The sequence below is a fragment of the Spermophilus citellus genome (assembly GCF_964194105.1).
Source record: "Spermophilus citellus genome assembly, chromosome: 8".
Lineage (NCBI taxonomy): Eukaryota > Metazoa > Chordata > Mammalia > Rodentia > Sciuridae > Spermophilus > Spermophilus citellus.
In genome coordinates, this window is record NC_138189.1 from 15,360,969 (window position 1) to 15,387,212 (window position 26,244).

Below are 26,244 nucleotides of genomic sequence, written 5' to 3' on the forward strand. Positions count from 1 at the left end.
TAAGAAATTTATCAATATCTTCACTATCTTCTATTTTATTGGAATATAGGGTTTCGAAATACTTTCTAATTATCTTCTGTATTTCTGTAGTATCTGTTGTGATATTGCCTTTTTCATCCTGTATGTTGGTAATTTGAGTTCTCTCTCTTCTTCTCTTCGTTAGCATGGCTAAGGGCGTGTCTATCTGATTTATTTTTTCAAAGAACCAACTTTTAGTTTTATCAATTTTTTCAATGTTTGCTTTCGTTTCAATTTTGTTGATTTCAGCTCTAATTTTAATTATTTCTTGTCTTCTACTACATTTGCTGTTGTTTTGCTCTTCCTTTTCTAGGTTTTTGAGGTGTAGTGTGAGTTCATTTATTTGTTGGTTTTTTCTTTTTTTGAGGAAAGAACTCCAAGAAATGAATTTTCCTCTTAAAACTGCTTTCATTGTGTCCCATAGATTCCATTATGTTGTGTCTGTATTATCATTTGTCTCTAAGAATTTTTTCATCCCCTCCTTATGTCTTCTGTAACCCATTGATCATTCAGTAACATATTGTTCATTTTCCATGTGATGTAGGATTTTTCCTTCCTTCTTTTATCATTGATTTCCAATTTCATTCCATTGTGATCAGATATGGTGCATGGTATTATCTCCATGCCTTTATACTTACTAAGAGTTGCCTTGTCGCATAATATATGGTCTATCTTTGAGTAGGATCCATGTGCTGCTGAGAAGAACGTGTATCCACTTGATGATGGTTGATATATTCTATATACGTCGGTTAAGTCTAGGTTATTGATTGTGCTGTTGAGTTCTATAGTTTCTTTATTCAGTTTTTGTCTAGAGCATCTGTCTAATGGTGAGAGCGGTGTGTTGGAGTCACCCATAATTATTGTGTTGTGGTCTTTTTGACTCTTGAACTTGAGCAGAGTTTGTTTTATGAACGTTGCCGCACCATTGTTTGGTGCATACAAATTGATAATTGATAATTGTTATGTCTTGTTGGTGGATGGTTCCTTTTAACAATATGTAGTGTCCTTCTTTATCCTTCTTGCTTAACTTAGGTTTAAAGTTGATTTTATTCGATATGAGTATGGCCACTCCTGCTTGCTTCCGAGGGCCATGTGAGTGGTATGATTTTTCCCAACCTTTTACCTTCAGCCTGTGTATGTCTTTTCCTATCATATGAGTCTTTTGAAGGCAGCATATTGTTGGATTTATTTTTTTGATCCAGGTTACTAGCCTATGTCTCTTTATTGGTGAGTTTAGGCCATTAACATTTAAGGTTACAATTGAGATATGATTTGTACTTCCAGTCATGCTTCTTTATTTATTTATTTTAGTTTGGCTGGTTTTACTTTTTGGTTATTTTCCTCCCCCTTTACTGAGATACCTCCTGCTGTTAGTTTTGGGCACTATTTTTCAATTCCTCTTCTTGTAGTATTTTGCTCAAAATGCTTTGCAGTGCTGGTTTTCTGGCTGCAAATTCTTTTAGCTTTTGTTTATCATGAAAGATTTTAATTTCATTGTCAAATCTGAAGTTTAATTTTGCTGGATACAGTATTCTTGGTTGGAATCCATTATTTTTCAGCATTTGAAATACATTGTTCCAGGATCTTCTTGCTTTTAAAGTCTGTGATGAGAAATCAGTCGTTAACCTAATTGGTTTACCCCTGAGTGTAATCTGCCTCCTTTCTCTTGTAGCTTTTAATATTCTCTCCTTGTTTTGTATGTTGGCTATCTTCATAATTATATGTCTTGGAGTTGGTCTATTATGGTTTTGAATGTTTGGGGTCCTGTAGGCTTCCAGGATTTGGCAATCCATTTCATCTTTCATCTCTGGGAAGTTTTCTAGAATTATTTCATTTAATATGCTGTCCATTCCTTTGGTTTGAGTCTCTGTGCCTTCTTCTATCCCGATGACCCTCAAATTTGGTTTTTTTATGACATCCCACATCTCTTGAATAGATTGCTCGTGGGATTTAAGCATCTTTTCTGTGTTGACTATATTCTTTTCAAGTTGATAAACCTTGTCTTCATTATCTGATGTTCTGACTTCTACTTGATCAAGTCTATTTGTAATATTCTCGTTTGAGTTTTTAATTTGGTTTATATTTTCCTGCAATTCTAGGATTATTGTTTGATTATTTTTTAAGATCTCTATATCCTGGTAGAGCTCGTTCTTTGCCATTTGAATTTGTTTAATTCATTTTCAAAATATACTTTTATTTCTTGGACTTGCTGGCTCATGTCTTCCCTAATATTCCTTTCCATTCGAGTTAGGTATGCCTTGAGTTCTTTCCCTATCCCTGCTTCTGATGTTTCTATGTCCTCCTGTAGAATTAAGTTGTCCTGCATTATTTGTACTCCTTTTTTCTCTTGTTTTCTCATGTTGTCCACGTTACTTTCTAGCTCTATTTGATTGCTGTGTTTCTGCTCTCTTCTATAGATTTGTTTTGGTTCTGTATTACTCTGTTGTTCCTTGCTGGGGTGTCCTAATGGGGCTGTGTGATTGGACTGTCTCTGTTTGGTTTCAGCTCCCCGTCGAGGCAGGCGGGCAGTCTCCAGCCGCCCAGTATCTCAGGCAGCGGGCAGGTGATCGGTCACGGCGGGGGAGTGGACTCCGGCCGCTCAGTCACGCGGGCAGCGGGCCGGCTATCGCCTGTGGGCGGGCGATCTCTAGGCACCCAGTCCAGCGGTCGGTAGTCGGCGGGCGGGCGTTCTCCTACCGCCCAGTTATGCGGGCAGTGGGCCAACTGTCGCTGGCGGGCCTGCGGTTTCCAGCCGCCCAGTCGCAAGGGCCTGGCCTCTAGTCCCCTAGTTTCTCCTGCTAGTCTTGGTTTCTCCTGCTAGACCAGATTTCCCCTGAGTGATGGCTCTCGGCAATTCAAACTGTACTCTGGACCTGCTGTTTGTTGGGTGTGGAGGGTGTCTATTGGGGACCCCGGCACTGTATTTTTTGTTTCCGTTGTGGGGGATAGAACTGTACCGCTTCCTTCCCCCTCTGAAATCTTGCACTCAGCCCAGGGGTCAGTGCGGGCTCATCCGGCAGGATTCCACAGAATTGCAGCCACTTTTCTCCCTGCTTGCTAATTAATCGCTTCTCTGGGGCGCCCCGCCTTCTGTAGCCGTGGGGAAGGCTGGGCGAATCAGTCAGCCCGGATCCCTGGGTCGCACAATTGGCTATTGGGATCCCTGGCACTCTATCGTTTTGATTTTTTCTGCTTGCCCCTCCCCCAGCGCTGGCTAGACAGGTTTCGTTTTGGCTGCTGATGGGAGGGGGAGTTGAAGGTCAGGTGTCTCTAGTTTTCCCCTAGTCTTTATGCGGGCTCACTCTGATACTCCCTCCCCCGGAAAGCCTAGGAGAGGTTTTATGCGGATTCCCTGATGTATGGGGGATGGGCTGAGTGACACAGACCTGTTTTATTGTTGCAGTCTGTTGGAGAGTGGCGGTGGATACTTCAGCTCTCCAAGATGGTGGCCGCTGATTGCCTTGGTGGAGTTTCCGTTGTGGGGGACAGGACTGTATCGCTTCCTTCCCTTCCTTCCCCGTCTGAAATCCCGTACTCAGCCCGGGGTCACTGCGGGCTTGGCCGGCGGGGTTCCACCTAATGGCAGCCACTTTCCTCCCTGCTTGCTAATTAATCGCTTCTCTGTGGCGTCCTGCCTTCTGTAGCCGCGGGGCAGGCCGCGGGGATCAGTCAGCCTGGATCTCCGGGGTCGCACAATTGCCTATTGAGATCCCTGGCACTCTATCATTTTGTTTTTTTTCTGCTTGCCCCTCTCCCAGTGCTGGCTAGACAGGTTTCGTTTTGGCTGCTGTTGCGAGGGGGAGTTGAAGGTCAGGTGTCTCTAGTTTTCCCCTAGTCTTTATGCGGGCTCACTCTGATACTCCCTCTTTACCTCTTGTTTCTTGCAGATTCTTTTTATTTTGCAATTATTGAAACCATTAAAATTGACATAATTTGATCTTTTTCCATTAATCTTTTCAGGTATTTGGCTATGCACCATATATATTTTTTTTTTTTTTGAGTGTCTTCTACTGTATTTTTTATTCCATTCTGTTTTGGTTTTTATGTTGGTAACAGGTAAACATATTTCAAAATAAAGTTTCATTTACTTGCAGGAATAAACAAGAAGCTATGCAGAAATCCGAATACCCTGGAGGTTTGCAGTTGAGAAACAGGGTGACAGGTACAGAACTTTTCTTTGCTGTTTTTCTTGTTTTCCCTGTGGTACTGGGGATTATGTGTGTTCTTCCCTGCCTCAGCTTTGCTTTTTTAAATGGAGAGGCCAAGTTTGTTAGTAAGACATTATATATGGATGTAGGATGACTCTTATTACATACTCTTTTTTGTTGATTTTCTGTTTTTTTTTTTTTTTTTCCAGGTAATTATCTTCAAAGGACATCCTCAAGTTCACCAGTAAAACAGAGGACTACAATTCAGCAAAGCAAATCCTCATCATCAATAGGTTCTCCAGAATCTGCAAAAAAACTTCATCCTCGACCAAGTGATAAACTTAACCCTAAAACAATTAATCCTGTAAGTACAATAAATATTCCTAAATTGGTAGTTTTGTAAAGGTAATAGGATTTTGCCTGTCAGTGTTGAGCCATTCTGATTGTTGTCCCAAGTTTCCACTGTTTCTTTTGAGCTAATTTAGTCAGCTTTGGTATGCCCTATCATCACTAGTCCAAAACTAGTAAAGAGAAGACTCTGGATAACTTTCAGAATGCTTTAGTAGCACAGGGTACAAGTTTAGAATTAGCTCTTTTTTCCTCTGGAAAAACATATGGAAGACAAGTAATGACTTGAGATATAAAATTAAATTAAAATGAAGGATTGATTATAAAGCTTAGTTTACATTCTGAGTAATAATTCACAGCAGAAGGAAGGTTTCACTCATGTTGTTATAATTCTTGCTAAGAAATTTAAAGTTTTTTGGGCTGGGGATGTGGCTCAACAGGTAGCGCGCTTGCCTGGAGTGCGTGCGGCCCGGGTTCGATCCTCAGCACCACATACCAACAAACATGTTGTGTCCGCCGAGAACTAAAAAATAAATATTAAAAAAAAATAAAATTCTCTTCTCTATCTTTAAAAAAAAAAATTAAAGTTTTTAAAGTTGCTTTCAAATAAGTAACTTGAAAACATTCTATTTTTACATTTCTGCATATGATGTTTTAAAAATCAGTTTTTTTTTTTTTTTTAGAGAGAGAGAGAGAGAGAGAGAGAGAGAGAATTTTTTTTTTTTTTTAATATTTATTTTCTAGTTTTTGGCGGACACAACATCTTTGTTGGTATGTGGTGCTGAGGATCGAACCCGGGCCGCACGCATGCCAGTTGAGCGCGCTACCGCTTGAGCCACATCCCCAGCCCCAGTTATATTTTTAATATATGTTAATACATTTGATTTTGTAATTTAGTAACTATGTTTCATATGATTATGTTTAAAGTACTATGTAGTAAAATATTTTGTGCCTAAATTCTCTCTGAGTCACTGATTATTAATGTTGACATTATATGTGCTGTGATTGTTTTAATTCATTGTGATTGGTCATCTCTTACATTATTTGAAAGTAGGTATAGAACTCATCTATTAAGATAATAACAAACTGAAAGGTGGTGAAGTTATATAATCTTAAGAAGGTTCAGCTGAAAATATGTTTGTTGAGATTCTTTTTTTTTTTTTTTAATTTTTTTAGTTGTAGTTGGACACTATACCTTTATTTTATTTATTTTTATGTGGTGCTGAGGATCGAACCCAGGACCTCTCACATGCTAGGTGAATGCTCTACCGCTGAGCCACAACCCCAGTCCTGTTTGTTGAGATTCTTGCATGAGCTTTGTCTCTGTCATTCTCCTTGCCTGCAAGCTAATTCTTTTTTTTTTTTTTTTTTTAATAAAAGCCTAAAGCCAATTTGGAGAAATTCTACAGATTCTTTGAGCACACACAACATCTGTATTTGCTAGAGAGCAAATGGGAGATATATTGGTGGCTAAAACCAAATATTTCCCTGTATTTAGCACCCCTTCTCTATTGCAACCTTCACCTTGAAAAGGCAGAGTCAGGGAGAGTAGAAAGACCTGTCAATCCATATATGGTTTCAGCCACCTTCAAACCTTCTGAAACATGTTAGAGGCTTAAAACACAAAGCACTTTGCTTTGTTGATGGGACAGGAGTGACAGTATTTTCATTTCTGTTACTGAATGTTAATGATGCATGTATAATACCTCCACAGTGTTCTGAAAGTCAGGGTGTCTATTTGCTTCTCATTTCAACAGGATTAAAATTTACTGGGTATTACAGAGTGGAGGTGATAGAAATATTTTTGTTTCATTTCAGTTTGGTGAACAGACAAGGGCTCCTTCTGCATTCTCAGCTATTTACTCTAAAGGAGGTATTCCTTGCAGGTAAAATCAATACAATTTATAACTGATCATATTATTCAAAATAATTGACTAAAATCAATACTGTATTCAGTTTAAACATAGTGAAAATTTTAACTTTCAACTTTGAAATAAAGATGATCTATTACTCTGGCTGTTGAATTGATATAGATCCCTGGACATGTTCAAGATAACCTTAATTCTAAAATGTAATTAAAGAGTTCTATGGTAAACTACCACCTAATTGAATGAACCACTTTTAAAATAATCAATTTAAGCATTTATACACTTGAGCAAAAGTGAAAGTTGACAATTTAATGAAGTAATATTCTTAATAAGTCCATGTGGCTGCTTTTACTTCCTTTGCATATCATTCCTGCTACATTTCTTCATAGTACATATATTTTAGCCTGATCTTGATGATAGAAAATTTTATTTTCATTGTGGAAAAGCTAGTCACAGTAATATTTTTTCTTTTGGTTTTATAATTTAAAAAAAAAAGTTTTAAATGGTATTTTCAAATTTTGAGTGGAAAATAAGCTCAAGATATGTTTTTCAATTCTTTGTTATTATTCCATATTTGAATTCTGAATTAAACCCCATTTCTCTTCCCGCCAAACAATTGGTTTTGCTGAAAATGTTCAAGTACCATTATAGAACCTCTTGCCTCTTGCTTAATATAAAAATAACACTAAAGAAGAAGCCAGGAAATCAAGACCATTATAAAAACTGTGAGGAAATATGTGGGGGTGATTAATAAGATTGTGGTCATGGTTGCGGCAGTGGCTTCTTGAGCATGTTCATCTACTGAGATTTATCAAATCGTGTGCTTTAACTATGTATAATTTATTGTGTATCAATTATGCCTCAATAATAGCAGTCAAAAAGTGGGGGGAGCAGCAGATACTCTAATTCAGGGGCTTCTGCTTTGTAAACCTGAAGGGGCTATTATTTCACCTCTTTAACAAGGACTATACCTGATTTGCCTACAAATTATTACTATTAGGGTTAAATGATCTCTATCTGAAAAACAAGATTTTTTATAAATCATTACTTTTCCTAATTATTATACATTTGAATTTTTCATTTCTATAGGTTATCTATTTTGTTATAATTGGATTGAAAGATAATCTGCTAGAGCATTTGTATTAAGATTCACAAATAGTAACATACTTAAATACCATAATCGTAGATTTAACAAATATGGAGTTACCAAACAATTTTTTGTGAAAGAATAGGACTTTGCAAGATTATAGACATTATTTTTTAAAATGTCCTTGTAATAACTTTTAAAGTTATGATATGCCAAGTTGTATATCATGGAAAAAGTAGATAATTCTAATGTGATTATACTCTTCTAATATATATATTAGAAGATCACTGCTTAATACATAATTTATATTTTCCTTGTTACCTTCACTGACTTTTGTATTTTAGATTGGTACATGGTTCAGTAAAACACAGACTACATTGGGACTGTCCTCCTGAAAACCTTCCATTTGATCCTCTTCTTATTACTTTAGCTGAGGTAAGTATTTCATTTCTCCTGAATTTTTTTTGGGAAAAATATTTGAAAATTGCATTCATTACATGCTATATTATAGCTTTTCAGTAAATCTCATTCTGTACTTTTGAAATAAGAACCAAACAATAGACATTAAAACACTATTCTCCCTTAGGAAGTAATTAGGATTGTCATGTGTTTATTAGAAATTGATTAACCAGCTTTATAAATATGAAATTAGTCTAATGGGGATTTGTAGATAACTGGTTGAAATATTCATATTCAATTCAAAGAAACAAAAATACATAGAATCATAATTAGAAAGATTCTTTTTTTTTTTTTTTTTTTTACTAGTTAAAGCAGGACAGCAGGAACTGAAACTTAAATGACACTGGACACTAAGTGCTGGTTCTGTCTCTATACAATCAGTTGTGTTAGTATAGTGCATTTCTAAGGGAGTTGATACTGACTACCTTAAAGTCCATTTGGAGAAACCTGTGGATGTGTGATCTATTTGTAAATTTCAAGGAGAATATCATGGAGGTGATTTCTGTAAAGGATTTTTAAAAATCTTCTGATGGGGTTCCCTTAGGTAATTTAACATCTGGGTCGCTGACTGAGTCTTAGTTTCAAGTGAATGGACATATCTCCTGTGAATTTTATTCCTAGAATTTGAATCAGAAGTTGAGAACTTAATTTACCAATTGTCTGACATTTAAACTTAGTAACTTGCCATATTTAAGAGTCAAGGATCATTTTGTTGTTGTTAAAAGCAAATTATTATATTAGAACTTCGATGATATTAGTATAAACAGGTAATACCATCTGTATAAAATAAGTCTAGTAGTAAGTAATATCATAAGTGAAAACATGACAGTGAGTGAACTCAAGTTCTTTTTTCTTTGTTTTTAAAGAAACACTTGCACTTTCTGTAAAAACTGGGGAGGAACAAGTAGGAGCAGGACAGAAAAAGTAGATAATTTTGCTTTGTGAGATTTTTAAATTATAATAAAACATCAAAATCTATAGTTCCTCTAGTTTTCCATTTGCACTTAATTTCTTAAGTGGACTTACTACTGAAGATTTACCTGTTGTTTTTAATAGGACTTTGCTTTTCTTAATTTATAACTGCTTACAGAATTATTTTGGTATTATAAATAGTATATTTTCCAAGATCTGAGATTAGGCTTATTCATGCTGTTACAGCTATAGGCAATAAGCAGTCTATTTTGGGGGGAGGCACCCTATTTTGAAATTCAGTTTTTTAATTTGATAATAAAATTTTTAAGGAATTAGTGATGTTTTCTTGGTTTTTAAAATGACCTTTAAACATTTTATATATAATAGCAAACTATATTTTTTTTACATTTTTATTTTTATTTTATTTTATTTTTTTAAATTGCAATTGTTTTTTTTTTATTGGTTGTTCAAAACATTACATAGTTCATGACATATCATCTTTCATACATTTGATTCAAGTGGGTTATGAACTCCCATTTTTATCCCCAATACAAGTTGCAGAATCACATCGGTTACACATCCACATTTTTACATAATGCCATATTAGTGACTGTTGTATTCTACTACCATTCCTATCCCCTACTATCCCCCCTCCCCTTCCCTCCCATCTTCCCTCTTTACCCCATCTGCTGTTATTCAATTCTCTCCCTTGTTTTTTTTCCCCCGTTTCCCCTCACCATCTCTTATATGTAATTTTGTGTAACAGTGAGGGTCTCCTTCCATTTCCATACAGTTTCCCTTCTCTCTCCCTTTCCCTCCCACCACTCCTCTCTGTTTAATGTTAGTCTTTTCCTCATGGTCTTCCTCCCTGCTCTGTTCTTAGTTGCTCTCCTTATATCAAAGAAGACATTTGGCATTTGTTTTTTAAGGATTGGCTAGCTTCACTTAGCATAATCTGCTCTAATGCGATCCATTTCCCTGAAAATTCCATGATTTTGTCATTTTTTAGTGCTGCGTTATATTCCATTGTGTATAAATGCCACATTGTTTTTATCCATTCATCTATTGAAGGGCATCTGGGTTGATTCCAGAGTCTAGCTATTGTGAATTGTTCTGCTATGATCATTGATGTGGCAGTATCCCTATAGTATGCTCTTTTAAGGTCCTCAGGGAATAGTCCCAGAAGGGCGATAGCTGGGTCAAATGGTGGATCCATTCCCAGCTTTCCCAGGAATCTCCATACTGCTTTCCAAATTGGCCTCACCATTTTGCAGTCCCACCAGCAGTGTACAAGTGTACCCTTTTCCCCACATCCCCGCCAACAGTTATTGTTGTTTGACTTCATAATGGCCGCCAATCTTACTGGAGTGAGATGGTATCTTAGGGTGGTTTTGATTTGCATTTCTCTGATTGCTAGAGATGGTGAGCATTTTTTCATGTACTTGTTGATTGATTGTATGTCCTCCTCTGAGAAGTGTCTGTTCAGGTCCTTGGCCCATTTGTTGATTGGGTTATTTGTTATCTTATTGTTTAATTTTTTGAGTTCTTTGTATATTCTGGATATTAGGGCTCTATCTGAAGTGTGAGGAGTAAAAATTTGTTCCCATGATGTAGGTTCCCTATTTACCTCTCTTATTGTTTCTCTTGCTGAGAAAAAACTTTTTAGTTTAAGTAAGTCCCATTTGTTGATTCTTTTATTTAACTCTTGTGCTATGGGTGTCCTATTAAGGAATTTGGAGCCCGACCCCACAATCTGTAGATCGGAGCCAACTTTTTCTTCTATCAGGCGCAGAGTTTCTGATTTGATATCAAGCTCTTTGATCCATTTTGAGTTAACTTTTCTGCAAGAGAAAGGGGCAAGAGAAAGGGGTTCAGCTTCATTTTGTTGCATATGGATTTCCAGTTTTCCCAGCACCATTTGTTGAAGATGCTATCCTTCCTCCATTGCATGCTTTTAGCCCCTTTATCAAATATAAGAAAGTTGTAATTTTATGGATTGGTCTCTGTGTCCTCTATTCTGTACCATTGGTCCACCTGCCTGTTTTGGTACCAGTACCATGCTGTTTTTGTTACTATTGCTTTTTAGTACAGTTTGAACTCTGGTATCGCTATACCTCCAGTTTTACACTTCCTGCTTAGAATTTCTTTTGCTATTCTGGGTCTTTTGTTTTTCTATATGAATTTCATGATAGCTTTATCTATTTCTACAAGAAATGCCGTTGGGATTTTGATTGGCATTACGTTGAACCTGTAGAGAACTTTGGGTGATATTGCCATTTTGATGATGTTGGTTCTGCCTATCCATGAACAAGGTACATTTTTCCATCTTCTGAGATCTTCTTCTATCTCTCTCTTTAGGGTTCTGTAGTTTTCATTGTATAAATCTTTCACCTCTTTTCTTAAGTTAATTCCCAAGTATCTTATTTTCTTTGAGGATATTGTGAATGGGGTGGTTTTCCTCATTTCCATTTCAGAAGTTTTGTTGCTGATATACAGGAATGCCTTTGATTTATGCGCGTTGATTTTATATCCTGCCACTTTGCTGAATTCATTTATTAGTTCTAGTAGTTTCTTTGTAGACCCTTTTGGGTCTTCTAGGTATGGGATCATGCCGTCCGCAAATAGTGATATTTTATGTTCTTCTTTTCCTATTTTTATGCCTTTAATTTCTGTTGTCTGTCTAATTGCTCTGGCTAGTATTTCAAGGACTAAATTGAATAGAAGTGGTGAGAGAGGGCATCCCTGTCTTGTTCCAGATTTTAATGGGAATGCCTTCAGTTTTTCTCCATTTAGAATGATGCTAGCCTGAGGCTTAGCATATATAGCTTTTACAATGTTGAGGTAAGTTCCTGTTATCCCTAGTTTTTCTAGTGTTTTGAACATAAAGGGATGCTGTACTTCGTCGAATGCTTTTTCTGCATCTATCGAGATGATCATATGGTTCTTATCTTTAAGTCTATTGATGTGGTGAATAACATTTATTGATTTCCGTATATTGAACCATCCTTGCATCCCTTTCACCTTCAGCCTGTGTATGTCTTTTCCTATCATATGAGTCTCCTGAAGGCAGCATATTGTTGGATTCGTTTTTTTTTGATCCAGGTTACTAGCTTATGTCTCTTGATTGGTGAGTTTAGGCCATTAACATTTAATGTTACAATTGAAATATGATTTGTACTTCCAGTCATGTTTATTTATATATTTATTTTAGTTTGGCTAGTTTTTACTTTTTGGTTATTTTCCTCCCCCTTTACTGAGATACCTCCCGCTGTTAGTTTTGGGCAATATTTTTCAATTCCTCTTCTTGTAGTATTTTTCCAAAATTCTTTGCAGTGCTGGTTTTCTGGCTGCGAATTCTTTTAGCTTTTGTTTATCGTGAAAGATTTTAATTTCATTGTCAAATCTGAACCTTAATTTTGCTGGATACAGTATTCTTGGTTGGAATTTTGTAGGCTTCCAGGATTTGACAATCCCTTCCATCTTTCATCTCTGGGAAGTTTTCTAGAATTATTTCATTTAATATGTTGTCCATTCCTTTGGTTTGAATCTCAATGCCTTCTTCTATCCCGATGACTCTCAAATTTGTTTTTTTTTATGACATCCCATATCTCTTGAATAGATTGCTCGTGGAATTTAAGCATCTTTTCTGTGTTGACTATATTCTTTTCAAGTTGATAAATTTTGTCTTCATTATCTGATGTTCTGACTTCTATTTGATCTAGTCTATTTGTAATATTCTCGTTTGAATTTTTAATTTGGTTTATAGTTTCCTGCATTTCTAGGATTACTGTTTGATTTTTTTTTTTTAAGATCTCTATCTCCTGGTAAAGCTCGTTCTTTGCCATTTGAATTTGTTTTTTTAATTCACTTTCAAAATATACTTTTATTGCTTGGGCTTGCTGTCTCATGTCTTCTCTAATATTCCTTTCCATCTGAGTTAGGTATGCCTTGAGTTCTTTCCCTATCCATGCTTCTGATGCTTCTAGGTCCTTCTGTAGATTTAAGTTGTCCTGCATTGTTTGTACTCCTTTTTTCCCTTGTTTTTTCATGATGTTCACGTTACATTCCAGCTCTGTTTGACTGCTGTGTTTTTGCTTTATCCTATAAATTTGTTTTGGCTTTGTATATCTCTGTTGTCTCTCCTTTGTGGTGGGAGATTATGCCTAGAGATGTTGGGCTTTATTGTACTTTAAAGCTGATTCATTCAATTTATAAAGGGCTTCCAGATTCTGTATGTATATAGTGATTTGTTGTTTGTTCTTAGGACTTTAGGTTAGGTGCTATGAAGATATAAGGGTTAGTATGTCTTGGCTACTTTAGAAGGTTGCTCTACTGAAGGGGGATACTAACCGTTGATTGGATCAGGGTGTTGGTAGTAGCTAAGTATTTAGGAGCCCTATAGACAGCCTCGAAACATTCACCTATTTGCATTTAGACAATTACACGTAATGGAGAACGTAATGCTTGGGATGAAAGTTGGGGGGAAGGGGAAGGAAGGTGCTCTTAAAAAGAAAGAAGGAGAGGGAGATAGATAGAATAGAGGAGAATGGAAAGAACAATAAAACTTGAAAGGGGAAAGAAAGAAGGACAAGGGGAGAGAAAAAATAGAATAAAATAAAATCAGAAATTAAATTAAGTCTTAGAGATCCATTTTCTTCTCTTCCCGTAGGCAGAGCTGTGCCCTCCAAGCTGAGTTTTGCCCTCTATGTGTCGACAGCAATCCCTGTAAGGTGGCTCCTGGGAGTCTCTCAATCCTGTTAGTCCAGAGCCGTTTCACTTCTCTGGCCCCTCCTCCCCTTCCTCCTGCCAGCCAGCCAGGTCCTGCTCACCGGAGGCAGTTCCCCAAGGATCTGGTTACACTTTCAGCCCCACTGCGTGCCCTATTTCCTGAACGACTGAGCACTCTCTCTATCATTCATCTAAGCCCCAGTGCTGTGGAGCTGTGGTCTGGGAGTCAATAGTTTAAGTTTTCCGGACCCCTTTGGTGGGCACGCCCTCGGAAGCTGGCGGCTAAGAACTTGGGTGTCTCCATTGGTGGTAATGTGAGTTGGGGGTCAAGAATCTCCTCTGCTACCTTCAGCCCCTACAATCACGACCACTCCGCTGGCGGTAGGAGGAGTTGGGGGTCAGGAGTGCCCTCTGTTTCCCTCCGCCCCTACCGTCACACCCTCTCCGTTGGCAGTTGGGGGAGTTGGGGGTGGGGAGTCTTCTCTGCTCCCTCTGCCCCTACAGTCACGCCCACGTCACTGGAGGTAGGGGGAGTTGGGGGTCAGGAGTCCCTTGGCCCTTACGGTCACGCCCACGGAGAGATTTTTGAAGTTTCCCAGTTGTTTGTATCTGGTGTGGGTGGGAGTCACACACCTGCTAAAGTAGATTCTGCTGGGAAGGAATCTCGTTGGCTGAACTCTGGTGACTTCCCCTCTCTGCTATGGTGGGCCCCTGGCTCCTTGCCCGAGTATCCGAAGGGAGGGGTGGGTCTGGCTTGTCTCTGGTCTGACTCAATCTCTGGTTTTAGCTCCCAGTTCGCTATTTCATAAAGGCTTGGTTAGAGTCCCTTCTTGTCGCCTCCTGAGCCAGGCAGGCGGGGCCGTTCGCAGAGCCGGGACGCAGGTGGCGGTTCACAGAGCCGGGCCAGCGGGGGCCGTTTGCAGAGCCGGGCAGGCAGCAGCCGTTCGAATGTTCGCCGCAATGGGCGGGCAGCGGCCGTTTGGTGGCAGCCGGCGGGACTGGACCCCTGCGCCGCGTGGCCGAGATTCACTTGTCTGGGACAAACTGACACCTCCAATAAACTTACTAATTCCCGGCAGGTCTCCTTTCAGCGGAATTTTGCTAGAAGTTTCTCAGCAGGTAGAATCTAGGCGTATTAATGGGTCTCTCTGATCCCGTTACTGTGGAGGTATTGAAAGTGTTGCCTCCTTGCCGGCCGCCATGTTGGGTCCCACAAACTGTATTTTAGAAAATTCCAAATTTACGATATCTTTGTGTATTACAGCAAATCACATGGTATAGTGAATGTTTTGATTTAGGAAGTCCTTAAAGGTACTCTGACTTTAGACAACATAAAGTCAGTCCTGTTTGTGCCTATTATCCAACACCAAAGCTTTTATTTCTGTATTGGGTAGAATTTTGTCTTTCCCTTCTACTCACCTAGTAATTGGTTAGTAGTATAGAAGAACCACCCTTGAAACCCACTTGAGCTCTTGACCTGCGATTCATCTCTACAAGAACAGAATACAGGTACTTCTAAGAAGATAAAAACCTATGGTTCAAAATGATGCCTATGTGTTTGGCAGCATAGTTTTCAAAAGCACAGTAGTGTTGAGGAAAGGGAGTGGTAGATCACTGAAAGCAGTTAGGTGTAAAGGATGAATCAGTTGAAAATTAATATTTTAAATGATGACTTTGCAGCCAGTTATAATTATTCAGTTCACGTATAATTAGTCAAACTGAAGGAGTTTTGTTGCTGCTTTTTTTTTTGTTTTCCTATATTTTATGTTTTTGAAAAAAGATATCTCTTTATCTTGATTTACAGTGATTAGTTAAATCATGAAATAGTACTGTGTAATTATTTCTAGTGCATTTAGGGTGAAAGGCATCATGAGAAATGATCTACACAAGCTTATACTATATTTTTATTTTATATTCCATTGTTCAAAATGACATTTGAAATTTTATAGTGCTTCTGCAGTATAAGATTTGGCTTCTGAATATCTTAATATAAAATATTTAAATATGAAGGAAATGTGGATTAGGAACTCATTAAATAAGTTTAGAATTATTTTAAATACAGGGGGTGTAATAGGCATACATAAAGTGGGAGGGCTTAAACATACATTTTAGACTAATTTGCTGGCTTTCAGATATTATTTGGGAATAGATATAAAATGATTTTGGTATTCTAGTGTGTTTTCATATGCTTTTTTCTCTTTTCAATTTGCTTTTCCCTTCCCTCCATTTCTCCTTTCTCTGACTTCTCTTCCTGTCCTACATTTTTTTTTTCTTGGTTCCTTTATTTTCTTCATTATTTTCCTTTCAATTAATCCTAATCCTATCATTTTTCTTACTGTTTTTCTTTTCCTTTCCTTCTGTGTGTAGAGATTTCCCCCTTTTGTGTATGTCCTTTATTCCATAGTTTAGTGTAATTGAAATGTATAATTACTGAAATTATATGATTAGAAAAACTATTATACTTTTGATTTTTTTATTTCATTTTTTAATTAATTTTTTTATTTATATGTGACAGCAGAATGCATTACAATTCTCATTACACATATAGAGCACAATTTTTCATATCTCTGGTTGTATACAAAGTATATTCACACCACTTCATGTCTTCATACCTGCACTTTGGATAATAATGTCCATCATGTTTCACCATCATTTCTAACCCCATACCCCTTCCCTTCCCCTCCCATCCCTTTGCCCTATCTAGAGTTCATCTATTCCTCCAGTGTTCCCCTTCCTTACCCCACTATGAATCAGCCTCCTTATATCAGAGAAAACATTTATATCAGAAAAACATTGTTTCCTTATATCAGAAAACATCGTTTGTTTTTTTGGGATTGACTAACTTCACTTAGCATTATCTATTTTTAATTCCATCCATTTACCTGCAAATGCCATGATTTTATTCTGTCTTATTTCTGTGTAATATTTCATTGTGTATATATGTCACATTTTCATATCCATTCATCTATTGAAGGACATGTAGATTGGTTCCACAGTTTAGCTCTTGTGAATTGTGCTGCCATAAACATTGATGTGGCTGTGTCCCTGTAGTATGCTGTTTTTATGTCCTTTGGATATAGACCAAGGAAAGGGATAGCTGGGTCAAATTGTGGTTCCATTCTCAATTTTCCAAGAAATCTCCATACTGCTTTCCATATTGGCTGTACAAATTTGCTGTCCCACCTGCAATGTATGAGTGTACCTTTTTCCCCACATCCTTGCCAACACTTATTGTTGTTTTGTCTTCATAATAGTTGCCATTCTGACTGGAGTGAGATGAAGTCTTAGAGTGGTTTTGATTTTCATTTCTCTGATCGCTAATGATGAACAGTTTTTCATATATTTGTTGATTGGTTGTATATCATCTTCTGAGAAGTGTCTGTTCAGGTCCTTTTCCCACTTATTGATTGGGTTATGTGGTTTTTTAGTGTTTAGCTTTTTGAGCTCTTTTTATACCCTAGAGATTAGTGCTGTATCTGATGTGTGAGGGGTAGAGATTTGCTCCCAAGATGTAGGCTCTCTGTTCACCTCACAGATTGTTCCTTTTGCTAAGAAGAAACCTTTTAGTTTGAGTTCGTCCTATTTATTGATTCTTGATTTTAATTCTTACACCAAAAGAGTCTTATTAAGGAAGTTGGGGCTTAATCCCACATGATAGAGGTACTTTTTTTTTCTATTAGATGCAGTATCTCTGGTTTTATTCCTAAGTCCTTGATCCATTTTGAGTCGTTTTTTTTTTTTTTTTCAAGGTGAAAGATAGGAGTTTAATTTCATTTTGTTGCATATGAATTTCCAGTTTTCCCAGCAACTTTTGTTGAAGAGGTCTCCAATGCATGTTTTTGTCACCTTTGTCTAATTTATGGGTTAGTCTCTGTGTCCTCTATTCTGTACCATTGGTCTACCTGTCTGTTTTGGTGCCAATACCATGCTGTTTTTGTCACTGTTGCTCTGCAGTATGGTTTAAGGTATGGCATAGTGATGTTACCTGCTTCACTCTTTTTGCTAAGGATTCCTTTGGCTATTCTGGGTCTTTTATTTTTCTAGATGGATTTCATGACTGCTTTTTCTATTTCTTTGAGGAATGTCATTGGGATTTTGATTGGAATTGCATGAAATATGTATGGTGCTTTTGGTAGTATGGTCATTTTGATAATGTTAATTCTGTCTATCCAAGAGCAAGGTAGATCTTTACATCTTTTGAGATCTTCTTTGACTTCTTTCGTTAGGGTTCATATGTAGGTCTTTCACCTCTTTCCTTAAGTTGATTCCCAAGTATTTTATTTTATTTTATTGAGGCTATTGCAAATGGGGTAGTTGTCCTCATTTCCCTTTCTGAGGATTTGTCACTGATATTCAGAAATGCCTTTGCTTGATGGGGTTGGTTTTATATCCTACTACTTTATTGAATTCATTTACTAGTTCTAGAAGTTTTCTGGTGGAACTTTTAGGGTCTTCTAGGTATAAAATCATATCATCAGCAAATAGACCAATTTGAGTTCTTCTTTTCCTAGGGGTATCCCTTTAATTTCTTTTGTCTAATTGCTCTGGCCAGTGTTTCAAGAACTGTTAAATAGAAGTGGTGAAAGAGGGCATCCCTGTCTTTTTCCAGTTTTTAGAGGGAATGCCTTCAATTTTTCTCCATTTAGAATGACATTGGTCTGGGGCTTAGCATAGATAGCCTTTATGATGTTGAGGTATATTCCTGTTAGCACTAATTTTTCTAGTGTTTTGAATGTGAAGGGATGCTGTATTTTGTCAAATGCTTTTTCTGCATCTGTTGAGATGATCATATGATTCTTATCTTTAAGTCTATTGATGTGGTTAATTACATTTAATTGATTTCCATATATTGAACCAACCTTGCATCCCTGGGATGAATCCCACTTGATTGTGGTGCATGATCTTTTTGATATGTTTTTGTATTCAACTTGCCAGAATTTTATTGAGAATTTTTGCATCTAAAGTTTTGTTTTGTTTTGTTTGTGTGTCTTTGCCTGGTTTTGGAATCAAGGTGATATTGGCCCCATAGAATGAGTTTGGAAGCACTCTCTCTTTTTATATTTCCTGAAATAAATTAAAGACCATTGGTATTAGTTCTTCTTTAAAGGTCTTGTAGAACTTGGCTGTGTATTCATCCAGTCCTGGGCTTTACTTGGTTGGTAGACTTGATGGTGCCTTCTATTTTGTCACTTAAAATTGATCTGTTTAAATTGTGTATATCACCCTGATTCAATTTGGGCAAATTACATGACTTTAGAAATTTGTCGATGCCTTTGATATTTTCTAAACTTCGAGTACAAGTTTTCAAAATAATTTCTAATTATCTTTTGTATTTCTGTAGTGTCTTTTGTGATATTTCCTTTTTCATCATGTATTATAGTAATTTGAGTTTTTTCTCTCTCCTTCTTTTAGTTAGCATGGCTGAGGGTATGTCAATTTTATTTATTTTTTCAAAGAACCAACTTTTTGTTCTATTATTTTTTAAAAAAATTATTTCAGTTTCATTGATTTCAGCTCTGATTTTAATTATTTCCTGTCTTCTGCTTTTGGTGTTGATTTGTTCTTCTTTTTCTAGGGCTTTGAGATGTAATGTTAAGTCATTTATTTGTTGACTTTTTCTTCTTTTAAGGAATAAACTCCATGCAATGAACTTTCCTCTTAAAACTGCTTTCATAGTATCCCAGAGATTTTGATATGCTGTATCTGTGTTCTCATTCACCTCTAAACATTTTTTAATCTCCTCCTTGATGTCTTCTGAAACTCATTGTTCATTCACTATTTAGTCTCCATGTTGTTGGAGTGGCTTTTATTTCTTATTTTATCTTTGATTTCTAATTTTGTTCCATTATGATCTGATAGAATGAAGGATAATATCTCTACTTTTTTATATTTGCTAAGAGTTACTTTGTGGCATAGTATATGTTCTATTTTAGAGAAGAATCCATGTGCTGCTGAGAAGAAAGTGTATTCCCTCCTTGAAGGATCAAATATTCTATATATGTCAGTTAAACCTAAGTTATTGATTGTATTATTGAGTTCTATAGTTTCTTTGTTTAGCTTTTGTTTGGAAGATCTATCTAGTGATGAAAGAGATGTGTTTAAGTCACCCAAAATTATTGTTTTGTGGTCTGTTTGACTCTTGAACTTGAGAAGAGTTTGTTTAATGAATGTAGATGCTTCATTGTTTGGGGCATGTATATTTATAATTGTTAAGTCTTGTTGGTGTATGGTTCCCTTGAGCAATATATAGTGTCCTTCTTTGTCCTTTTCAATTGACTTTAGCTTGAAGTCTACTTTATTTGACATGAGGATGGAAACACCTGCTTGCTTCCACAGTCCATGTGAGTGGTATGATTTTTTCCAACCCATCACCTTCAGTCTGTGGATGTCTTTTTCTGTGAGTCTCTTGGAGGCAGCATATTGTTTGTTTTTTTTTTTTTAATCTGATCTGCTAGTTTGTCTTTTGGTTGGTAAGTTTAGGCCATTAGCACTCAGGGTTATTATTGAGACATGATTTGTATTCCCAGCCATTTTTGTTTATTTTTGGTATTTAACACGACTTGGTTTCTCCTCTGATTAGATTTTTCTTTAGTATAATACGTCTCTCTGCTGATTTTCATCATTGTTTTTCATTTCTTCTTCTTAGAATATTTTGCTGAGGATGTTCTGTATTGCAGGTTTTCTAGTTGTAAATTCTTTTAACTTTTGTTAGTTATGGTAGGTTTTTATTTCATCATCAAGTCTAAAGCTTAATTTTGCTGGATATTAGATTCTTGGTTGGCATCCATTTTCTTTTAGAGCTTAGTATATATTGTTCCATGATCTCCTGGCTTTGAGGTTCTGGGTTGAAAAATCTGCTGAGATACGAATTGGTCTCCCCCATATGTGATCTGATTCCTCTCTCTTGCAGCTTTTAAGATTCTATCCTTATTCTGTATGCTAAGGCATTTTCATTATAATGTGCCTTGGTGTAGATCTTTTGTAATTTTGTACATTTAATGTCCTGTAAGCATCTTGTATTTGGTTTTCCAATTTGTTCTTCATACTTGGGAAATTTTCTGATATTATCTCATGGAAGAGATTGTGTATTCCTTTGGTTTGAAACTCTATGCTTTCCTCTATCCCAATAACTCTTATATTTGGTCTTTTGATGCTGTCCCATAATTCTTGGCTGTTCTGTTCATGGTTTCTTACCATCTTCACCATGTGATCAACTTGATTTTTCAGATTGTATACTTTGTCTTCATTATCTGACGTTCTTTCTTCTAAGTTGTCTAGTCTGTTGGTTATGCATTCTATTGAGTTTTTTATTTGATTTATTGTGTCTTTCATTTCAAGGATTTCTGACTGCTGATTGTTCAGTCTCTCTCTCTCTCAAAATAATCTTTTGCTACCTATATTTGCTCTCTTATCTCTTTGTTGAAGTGATCAACTTTTGCCTGTATTTGCTCATATAGGTCATTCCTTAATGCATAGATTATTTCAATTATGAACCTTCTGAACTCCTTCTCTGACATTTCATCAACTTTGCCGTCCATGGGTTCTGTTATTATAGTATGCTGGATTGTTTGGCGCACTTTCCTCCCTTGTTTTTTCATGTTATCTATTTGTCTTCCTTTCTTGCAGTGTAGATCAGAGATATTACAGTTTGTTTCCTATATTCTTGTAGTACCCGTGCAGATTGTTTGTACCTTGATGTTGGGCTTCCAGACCCTGCTGGTGTCCCTCAATGTATGCTACTGCATCTAAAGGTTGTGGCGGCAATAGTCGAGATAATAGTTTAAGGTGCCCCAAGGTGGAAGCAATGTCTTACAGAGATGGGGCTGAAAGGGATGGGCCCCACACTGCCTTTGGGATGCCTGCTCTGAGATGCAGCTGCTTCTATGCCCTGTCTGTTGTCAAAAGGTTAGGAGCTATTGTGTGGGGAAGGCTATGGCCATGACTGCAGTGTTCCAAGATGGAAGTGGCTTAGGCTTAGGCTCCCAGGAAGAGGGGGATGAACTCGGACCAACCCTGGACCTGGGCCCTGCACAAATCTGTGTGGACGGATCTGGGCCTGGCCTGGGCTCCCATGGTAATCTGCTGGTCAGAAGAGGCAGTCCTGTGCCAGAGGCTGGACTCTGGTGGGTGTCTGCCCCATGGATGGAGGGGTGGACTCAGGCCTACTGTGAGCCTGGGTCCAGCACCACAGGCCAGTGTGGATGGATGTGGGCCATTGGGCTTGACCTCCCTCAGTAGTCTGCTGGTCAGAAGGGTGGGGGGTTGGTCCTGTGCCGGAGGCTAGGCTCTGGCAGGTGTCTACCCCACAGGTAGAGGGGTAGAGGAGGGCCTACTGTGAGCCTGGGTCCTGCACGGGCTGGAGTGAGCTGTCTGGGCGTGGCGTGGGCTGCCTCAGTAGTTTGCTGGTCAGAAGAGGTGGTCCTGTGTCAGAGCCTCAGGCGGGTATCTGCTCTACAGGTGGAGGGGTGGACCTGGGCCTACTGTGAGCCTGGGTCCTGCACAGGCCGGTATGGTTGGCTCCCTACTTTTGATTTTCAGTTAGGCTAGTGAAATTAATTTTTCTATTATTAGTATAGCAAAATGGTATTGAAACTTTTATCTTTTTTTTTTTTTTTTTTTGTCTTTGTCAGGGTCTGAGAGAGACGAAACATCCATATACCTTTGTGTCAAAGGAGGGTTTTAGAGAATTACTTTTGGTCAAAGGAGCTCCTGAAAAGGCTATTCCTTTGCTACCTAGACTAATTCCTGTGCTAAAGGCAGCTCTGGTATGTTGTCACTTACTTCCTTGTGCTTTTAATTTAAAAATCACATGATAGAAAAGAGAAAACCCTAATGTAGAATCTTTTTTATGCCTTCCCCCTACTTCTGTATTATATGCAAAGTAGTCCTTAATCTGTGATTTTGCTGTATGTACAAAATGAGGCCACTGTTATTCAAGGCCAGATGATTATAAAGACACCTTTACAAGATGTACTAACTGGGAAATTTTGAGTAATTAGAGGAAGTAGTGAACCTCAAATTAGTCTTTCTGTAAGCTAGATGTATTTTAGCTAATGATTTAGTTATGATGATAATTTTGGTTTTTGCTTCTAGAAGTCCTGTATTAAAGTTATTTTTGAAATTCTATTTTTTATTATTCTCTTTTAATTTTAAATGTTTAATCTTACCTTTTTCCCCCTACCTGTTTGCCCTTTACTAACCTATCTTCCCTTTTCTTTTTTTTTTTCCTTCTTTTTCACTCCTGCTTCTGTATCTCCAACTAACCAACCCAAAAGGTCCATTCAGATGATGAAGTATTTGAAAGAGGATTGTGTGCTTTGGTGCAGTTAAGTGTCATAGTTGGTCCTTCCCTAAATGATCATCTGAAACATCTGCTTACCAGTGTAAGTACTGCAAATATTAGATATATACACACACACATATATATATATATCTTTATGATTTAATTTCTTCAAGTTAATCATTCAAATATCTCAAAACCTTAAAAAACAAAAAGGAACTCATCATCATCCAAACCAGCAAATATTGAGATTGGACTTAGTAATTCATAATGCATTTTACTAGTGGACATTAAAAATGGAAGTGCTTATAAGAGCAGAGTTTAGACAAATAATGAAAAGTAAACAAAATTGAATTTATAAAACTTAATGAACAGTATAATGGTATTACACTTGTGTTAATTAGCTATGAATTACACCCTGAGCCTTGGTGTCCAGGTTTTCTATTGCAGTCTGTCACTTGGGCATGACTGCCTGCCTGCCTGTGCATTTAGAGATTAGTCCATAACCTTCACAGAATCTAGCTGATACTTTGACCCAAGGTCCCCACCATAAGTCACATTGTTAGTGTGAACCATCTGATATGGCCAAAAGCCCCCAGGATAATAGAGATACTCCTGTGTGGCAGGACATTCTAAAAGCTTAGAGGTTACCATCCAGGAGGTAGGAAAAAGGACCAAATTTTTTTTAGGTAAGGTTAATCAATTTTTACACCAGTAGGAAGTCCTGGCCGGGAATATCCACAAAGAGGATGGGGGCCAGGTTCACTGACACATGGCTGTAATCCCAGCAACTTGGGAGCTAATGCAGAAGGATCCCAAATTCAAGACCAGTCTTAGCAACATAGCAAGGCCCTAAGCAACTTAGCCATTCCCTCTCTAACAAAAAAAAAAAAAAAAAAAAAAAAAAAAAATCCAAGAAGATGGGGGGACTACTGCACAATCTAAAGAAAGTGAACTAAATGACTGTGAATCTCTTTCTTTCAAGTTGCCCTTCTGGTTTTTTTTTTTTTTTTTTTTTTTTTGTCTTTCTGATAGTGTCTTCTAATCCTGCCTAATCTTTAATGATTGGCTTGGCTGACAGGCCCTTTTATTCAGTGTTCAATGGTGTGAAGTATTTCCATTGGGTTACTTTTTATTCCTGAGAGAAGGAAGGATCAGAAGCCAACTTTATATGGCCCGGGCCTTAAAAATGATGTCTATTTTATATAAATTTTAATGAGATGTTTCTTAAAAGAAACCTTGAAATCTCAAATTATGGGATGTTTATCAAGTTTTATTTATGTCTATGGCTGAACTGTTACTTTTTCAAATCATTTCAACCTCTGCATCATCTCCTCACCTTCACCCATGGTCTTCAAAAGCTTTCCAAGAGACTAATGGACAAGAAATTCAAAGAGCCAATTACAAGTGCATTACAGAAGCTAGAGCATCATGGTGGAGGTGTAAGTAGAATATTTATTAAGTCATGTTTTTGGTTTGGTTTTAACTTTTAATCCTATTATAAAATTATTTATTAAAATCTATTATCATTTCAGCTATAAGTAAACACGTGAAGATAATATTTTCATTTTAGAGCTCACAGTTTCTGGGACTCAGGTCACAGTTTTTTGGTAACCCAGTGGCTATTTACTTTTCACTGTGCTCACCAACGCACACCATGCGTTGTAGCTTTAGCTTCTTACTTTAAAATATTTAAAATGTTTTGTTTTAACCATTGAAAAACTGAGAGGAAAAAAATATCTCATTTACAGAGCTCATGGAAGACAGAGTTTTTCCCCCTCCACTTTTATTTATTTGGTGCTGGGTATTGACCTCAGGGCTTTGTACATGCTGAGCTACACTCCCAGCTCTCTTTTTTCCTTTTAATTTGCCATCTTTTCTGCCTCAGAATTGAAGAATCTATCATAAGGATTGAAATGACACTTCTAAATGACTGGGCAATTGAGTTTCACACATGCAGGCGCGCACACACACACACACACACACACACACATTTTGAATAGTTCAATTGATTATTCTAACTTTTCAAGGTATTTTGTTACTATTTGGTGTCAAATAACTAGGTTAATTGTATTTTCATCATTTGAAAGAAGTGTTCACATAATTTAGTTTTAGAAAAATATTTTCATACAACAGTCTTGTTTTAGAGATTACGGTTTATCAGATTTTTAATAATATAACCACATGTAATTATCTTAACAATGAATAACTTTGTTTCATTTTAGGTACTTTGTAAAGGAATTAATTGTAAGAAAATTTGTAAGATCATAAAAATTGTAAAATGGTGAACAATTTAGTTTAAACTTTGCCTAAATTACCTAATTCCAATGACTTTTTTAATTGATTGTATTCTTTTCATAATGAATGCCTCGATAAAGTTTATGAAGAGCCTACTAGATAATAAATTTCTATATTGTGATTTAAGACCTAGGCAGAGGATTAGTATTCACACATCTTGTTGAGAACTAGCCATTAATCAATCCAGTGACTCTTAGCAGAAGTGAAATACTCACAATTCTCTATACCAAGAATTTAAATTCAAAATGTATTTATCCTTTCTCCCCTATGAAATGGAAGTAAATAGATGCTACATACAGATGTCAGCTTTTTAATATGAAATTCTCCCTAAACGCTTTTTCATGTTCTGTGGACCTGTGCAGATTCGGACAGTAAAAAGTGTGTGTGTGTGTGTGTGTGTGTGTTTGGTGTGGGGCTATATTAGCATGTAAAGAGATTTTAAAACAGCACAGATAGATTGATAGCTGGAATACAGAGGATGTGCTTGACCAATCCTAGCATCCTAGAGAGAGTAATTCTTTTTTATTGCCACATAATCTCATTTGCTTTGAATAATATTAAGACAGATTTTTTTTTAAAAGAGACATTTTGTAGTTATAAGGGCTCTAAGGTATTGTTTATTTTCTTCAGATATCTTATACTCTCCTTATGTCCTATGTAAAACTTTAGTAATAATTCATGTAATTGCAATAGAAAAATTTCTACTGAAATTGCGTATCAAGGACTTTCTCTTTGCTTCATTAGTATCGTGCTTGCCTTTGATACTTTGCAGTTCTTCATGAACTTAATGAATCATGTTTCTCCTCTAAGAATTTCAAAACATATTAAGTTTCTTTAAATGTCAAAAATTAGTCTTTTTAAAAAGATTCTTCTCTATTGTAGTTTCACTTTTCTTAGGGTCTCTGTATATTATAATGATGTGAAGATCCACCTTCTGGAGAAATAAATAAAACATGTTACAGACAATGAGTTACTTCTTGTAAATAATATTTTTGCTACCTGCCTTAAATTGTGATGAGTTCATTCCTAGCCTAATTTAATTTTCTTAGTTACATGCTTATTTGTTGTAGGAAAGCCATACACTTAAACATACCCTGA

General features: G+C 36.9%; 1 protein-coding gene across 5 annotated transcripts in view; it reads left to right on the forward strand.

Annotated features, from left to right (window-relative positions):
- Positions 1 to 26,244, forward strand: part of PACRGL (parkin coregulated like) — a 41,028-nt gene that overhangs the window by 13,890 nt on the left and 894 nt on the right. For 3 of the 5 annotated variants that reach the window (XM_081303529.1, XM_081303531.1, XM_081303530.1), the window contains 7 exons: positions 4,113 to 4,180; positions 4,376 to 4,530; positions 6,333 to 6,400; positions 7,814 to 7,904; positions 22,199 to 22,333; positions 22,844 to 22,951; positions 24,210 to 24,290. In XM_081303529.1, the coding sequence (XP_081159655.1) occupies positions 4,129 to 4,180; positions 4,376 to 4,530; positions 6,333 to 6,400; positions 7,814 to 7,904; positions 22,199 to 22,333; positions 22,844 to 22,951; positions 24,210 to 24,290 (690 nt within the window). In that variant the 5' untranslated portion in view covers positions 4,113 to 4,128. Of the gene's footprint in view, positions 1 to 4,112; positions 4,181 to 4,375; positions 4,531 to 6,332; positions 6,401 to 7,813; positions 7,905 to 22,198; positions 22,334 to 22,843; positions 22,952 to 23,883; positions 24,291 to 26,244 lie in introns of those variants that run through there. The other 2 variants (XM_081303532.1, XM_081303533.1) reach the window with 2 other exon arrangements.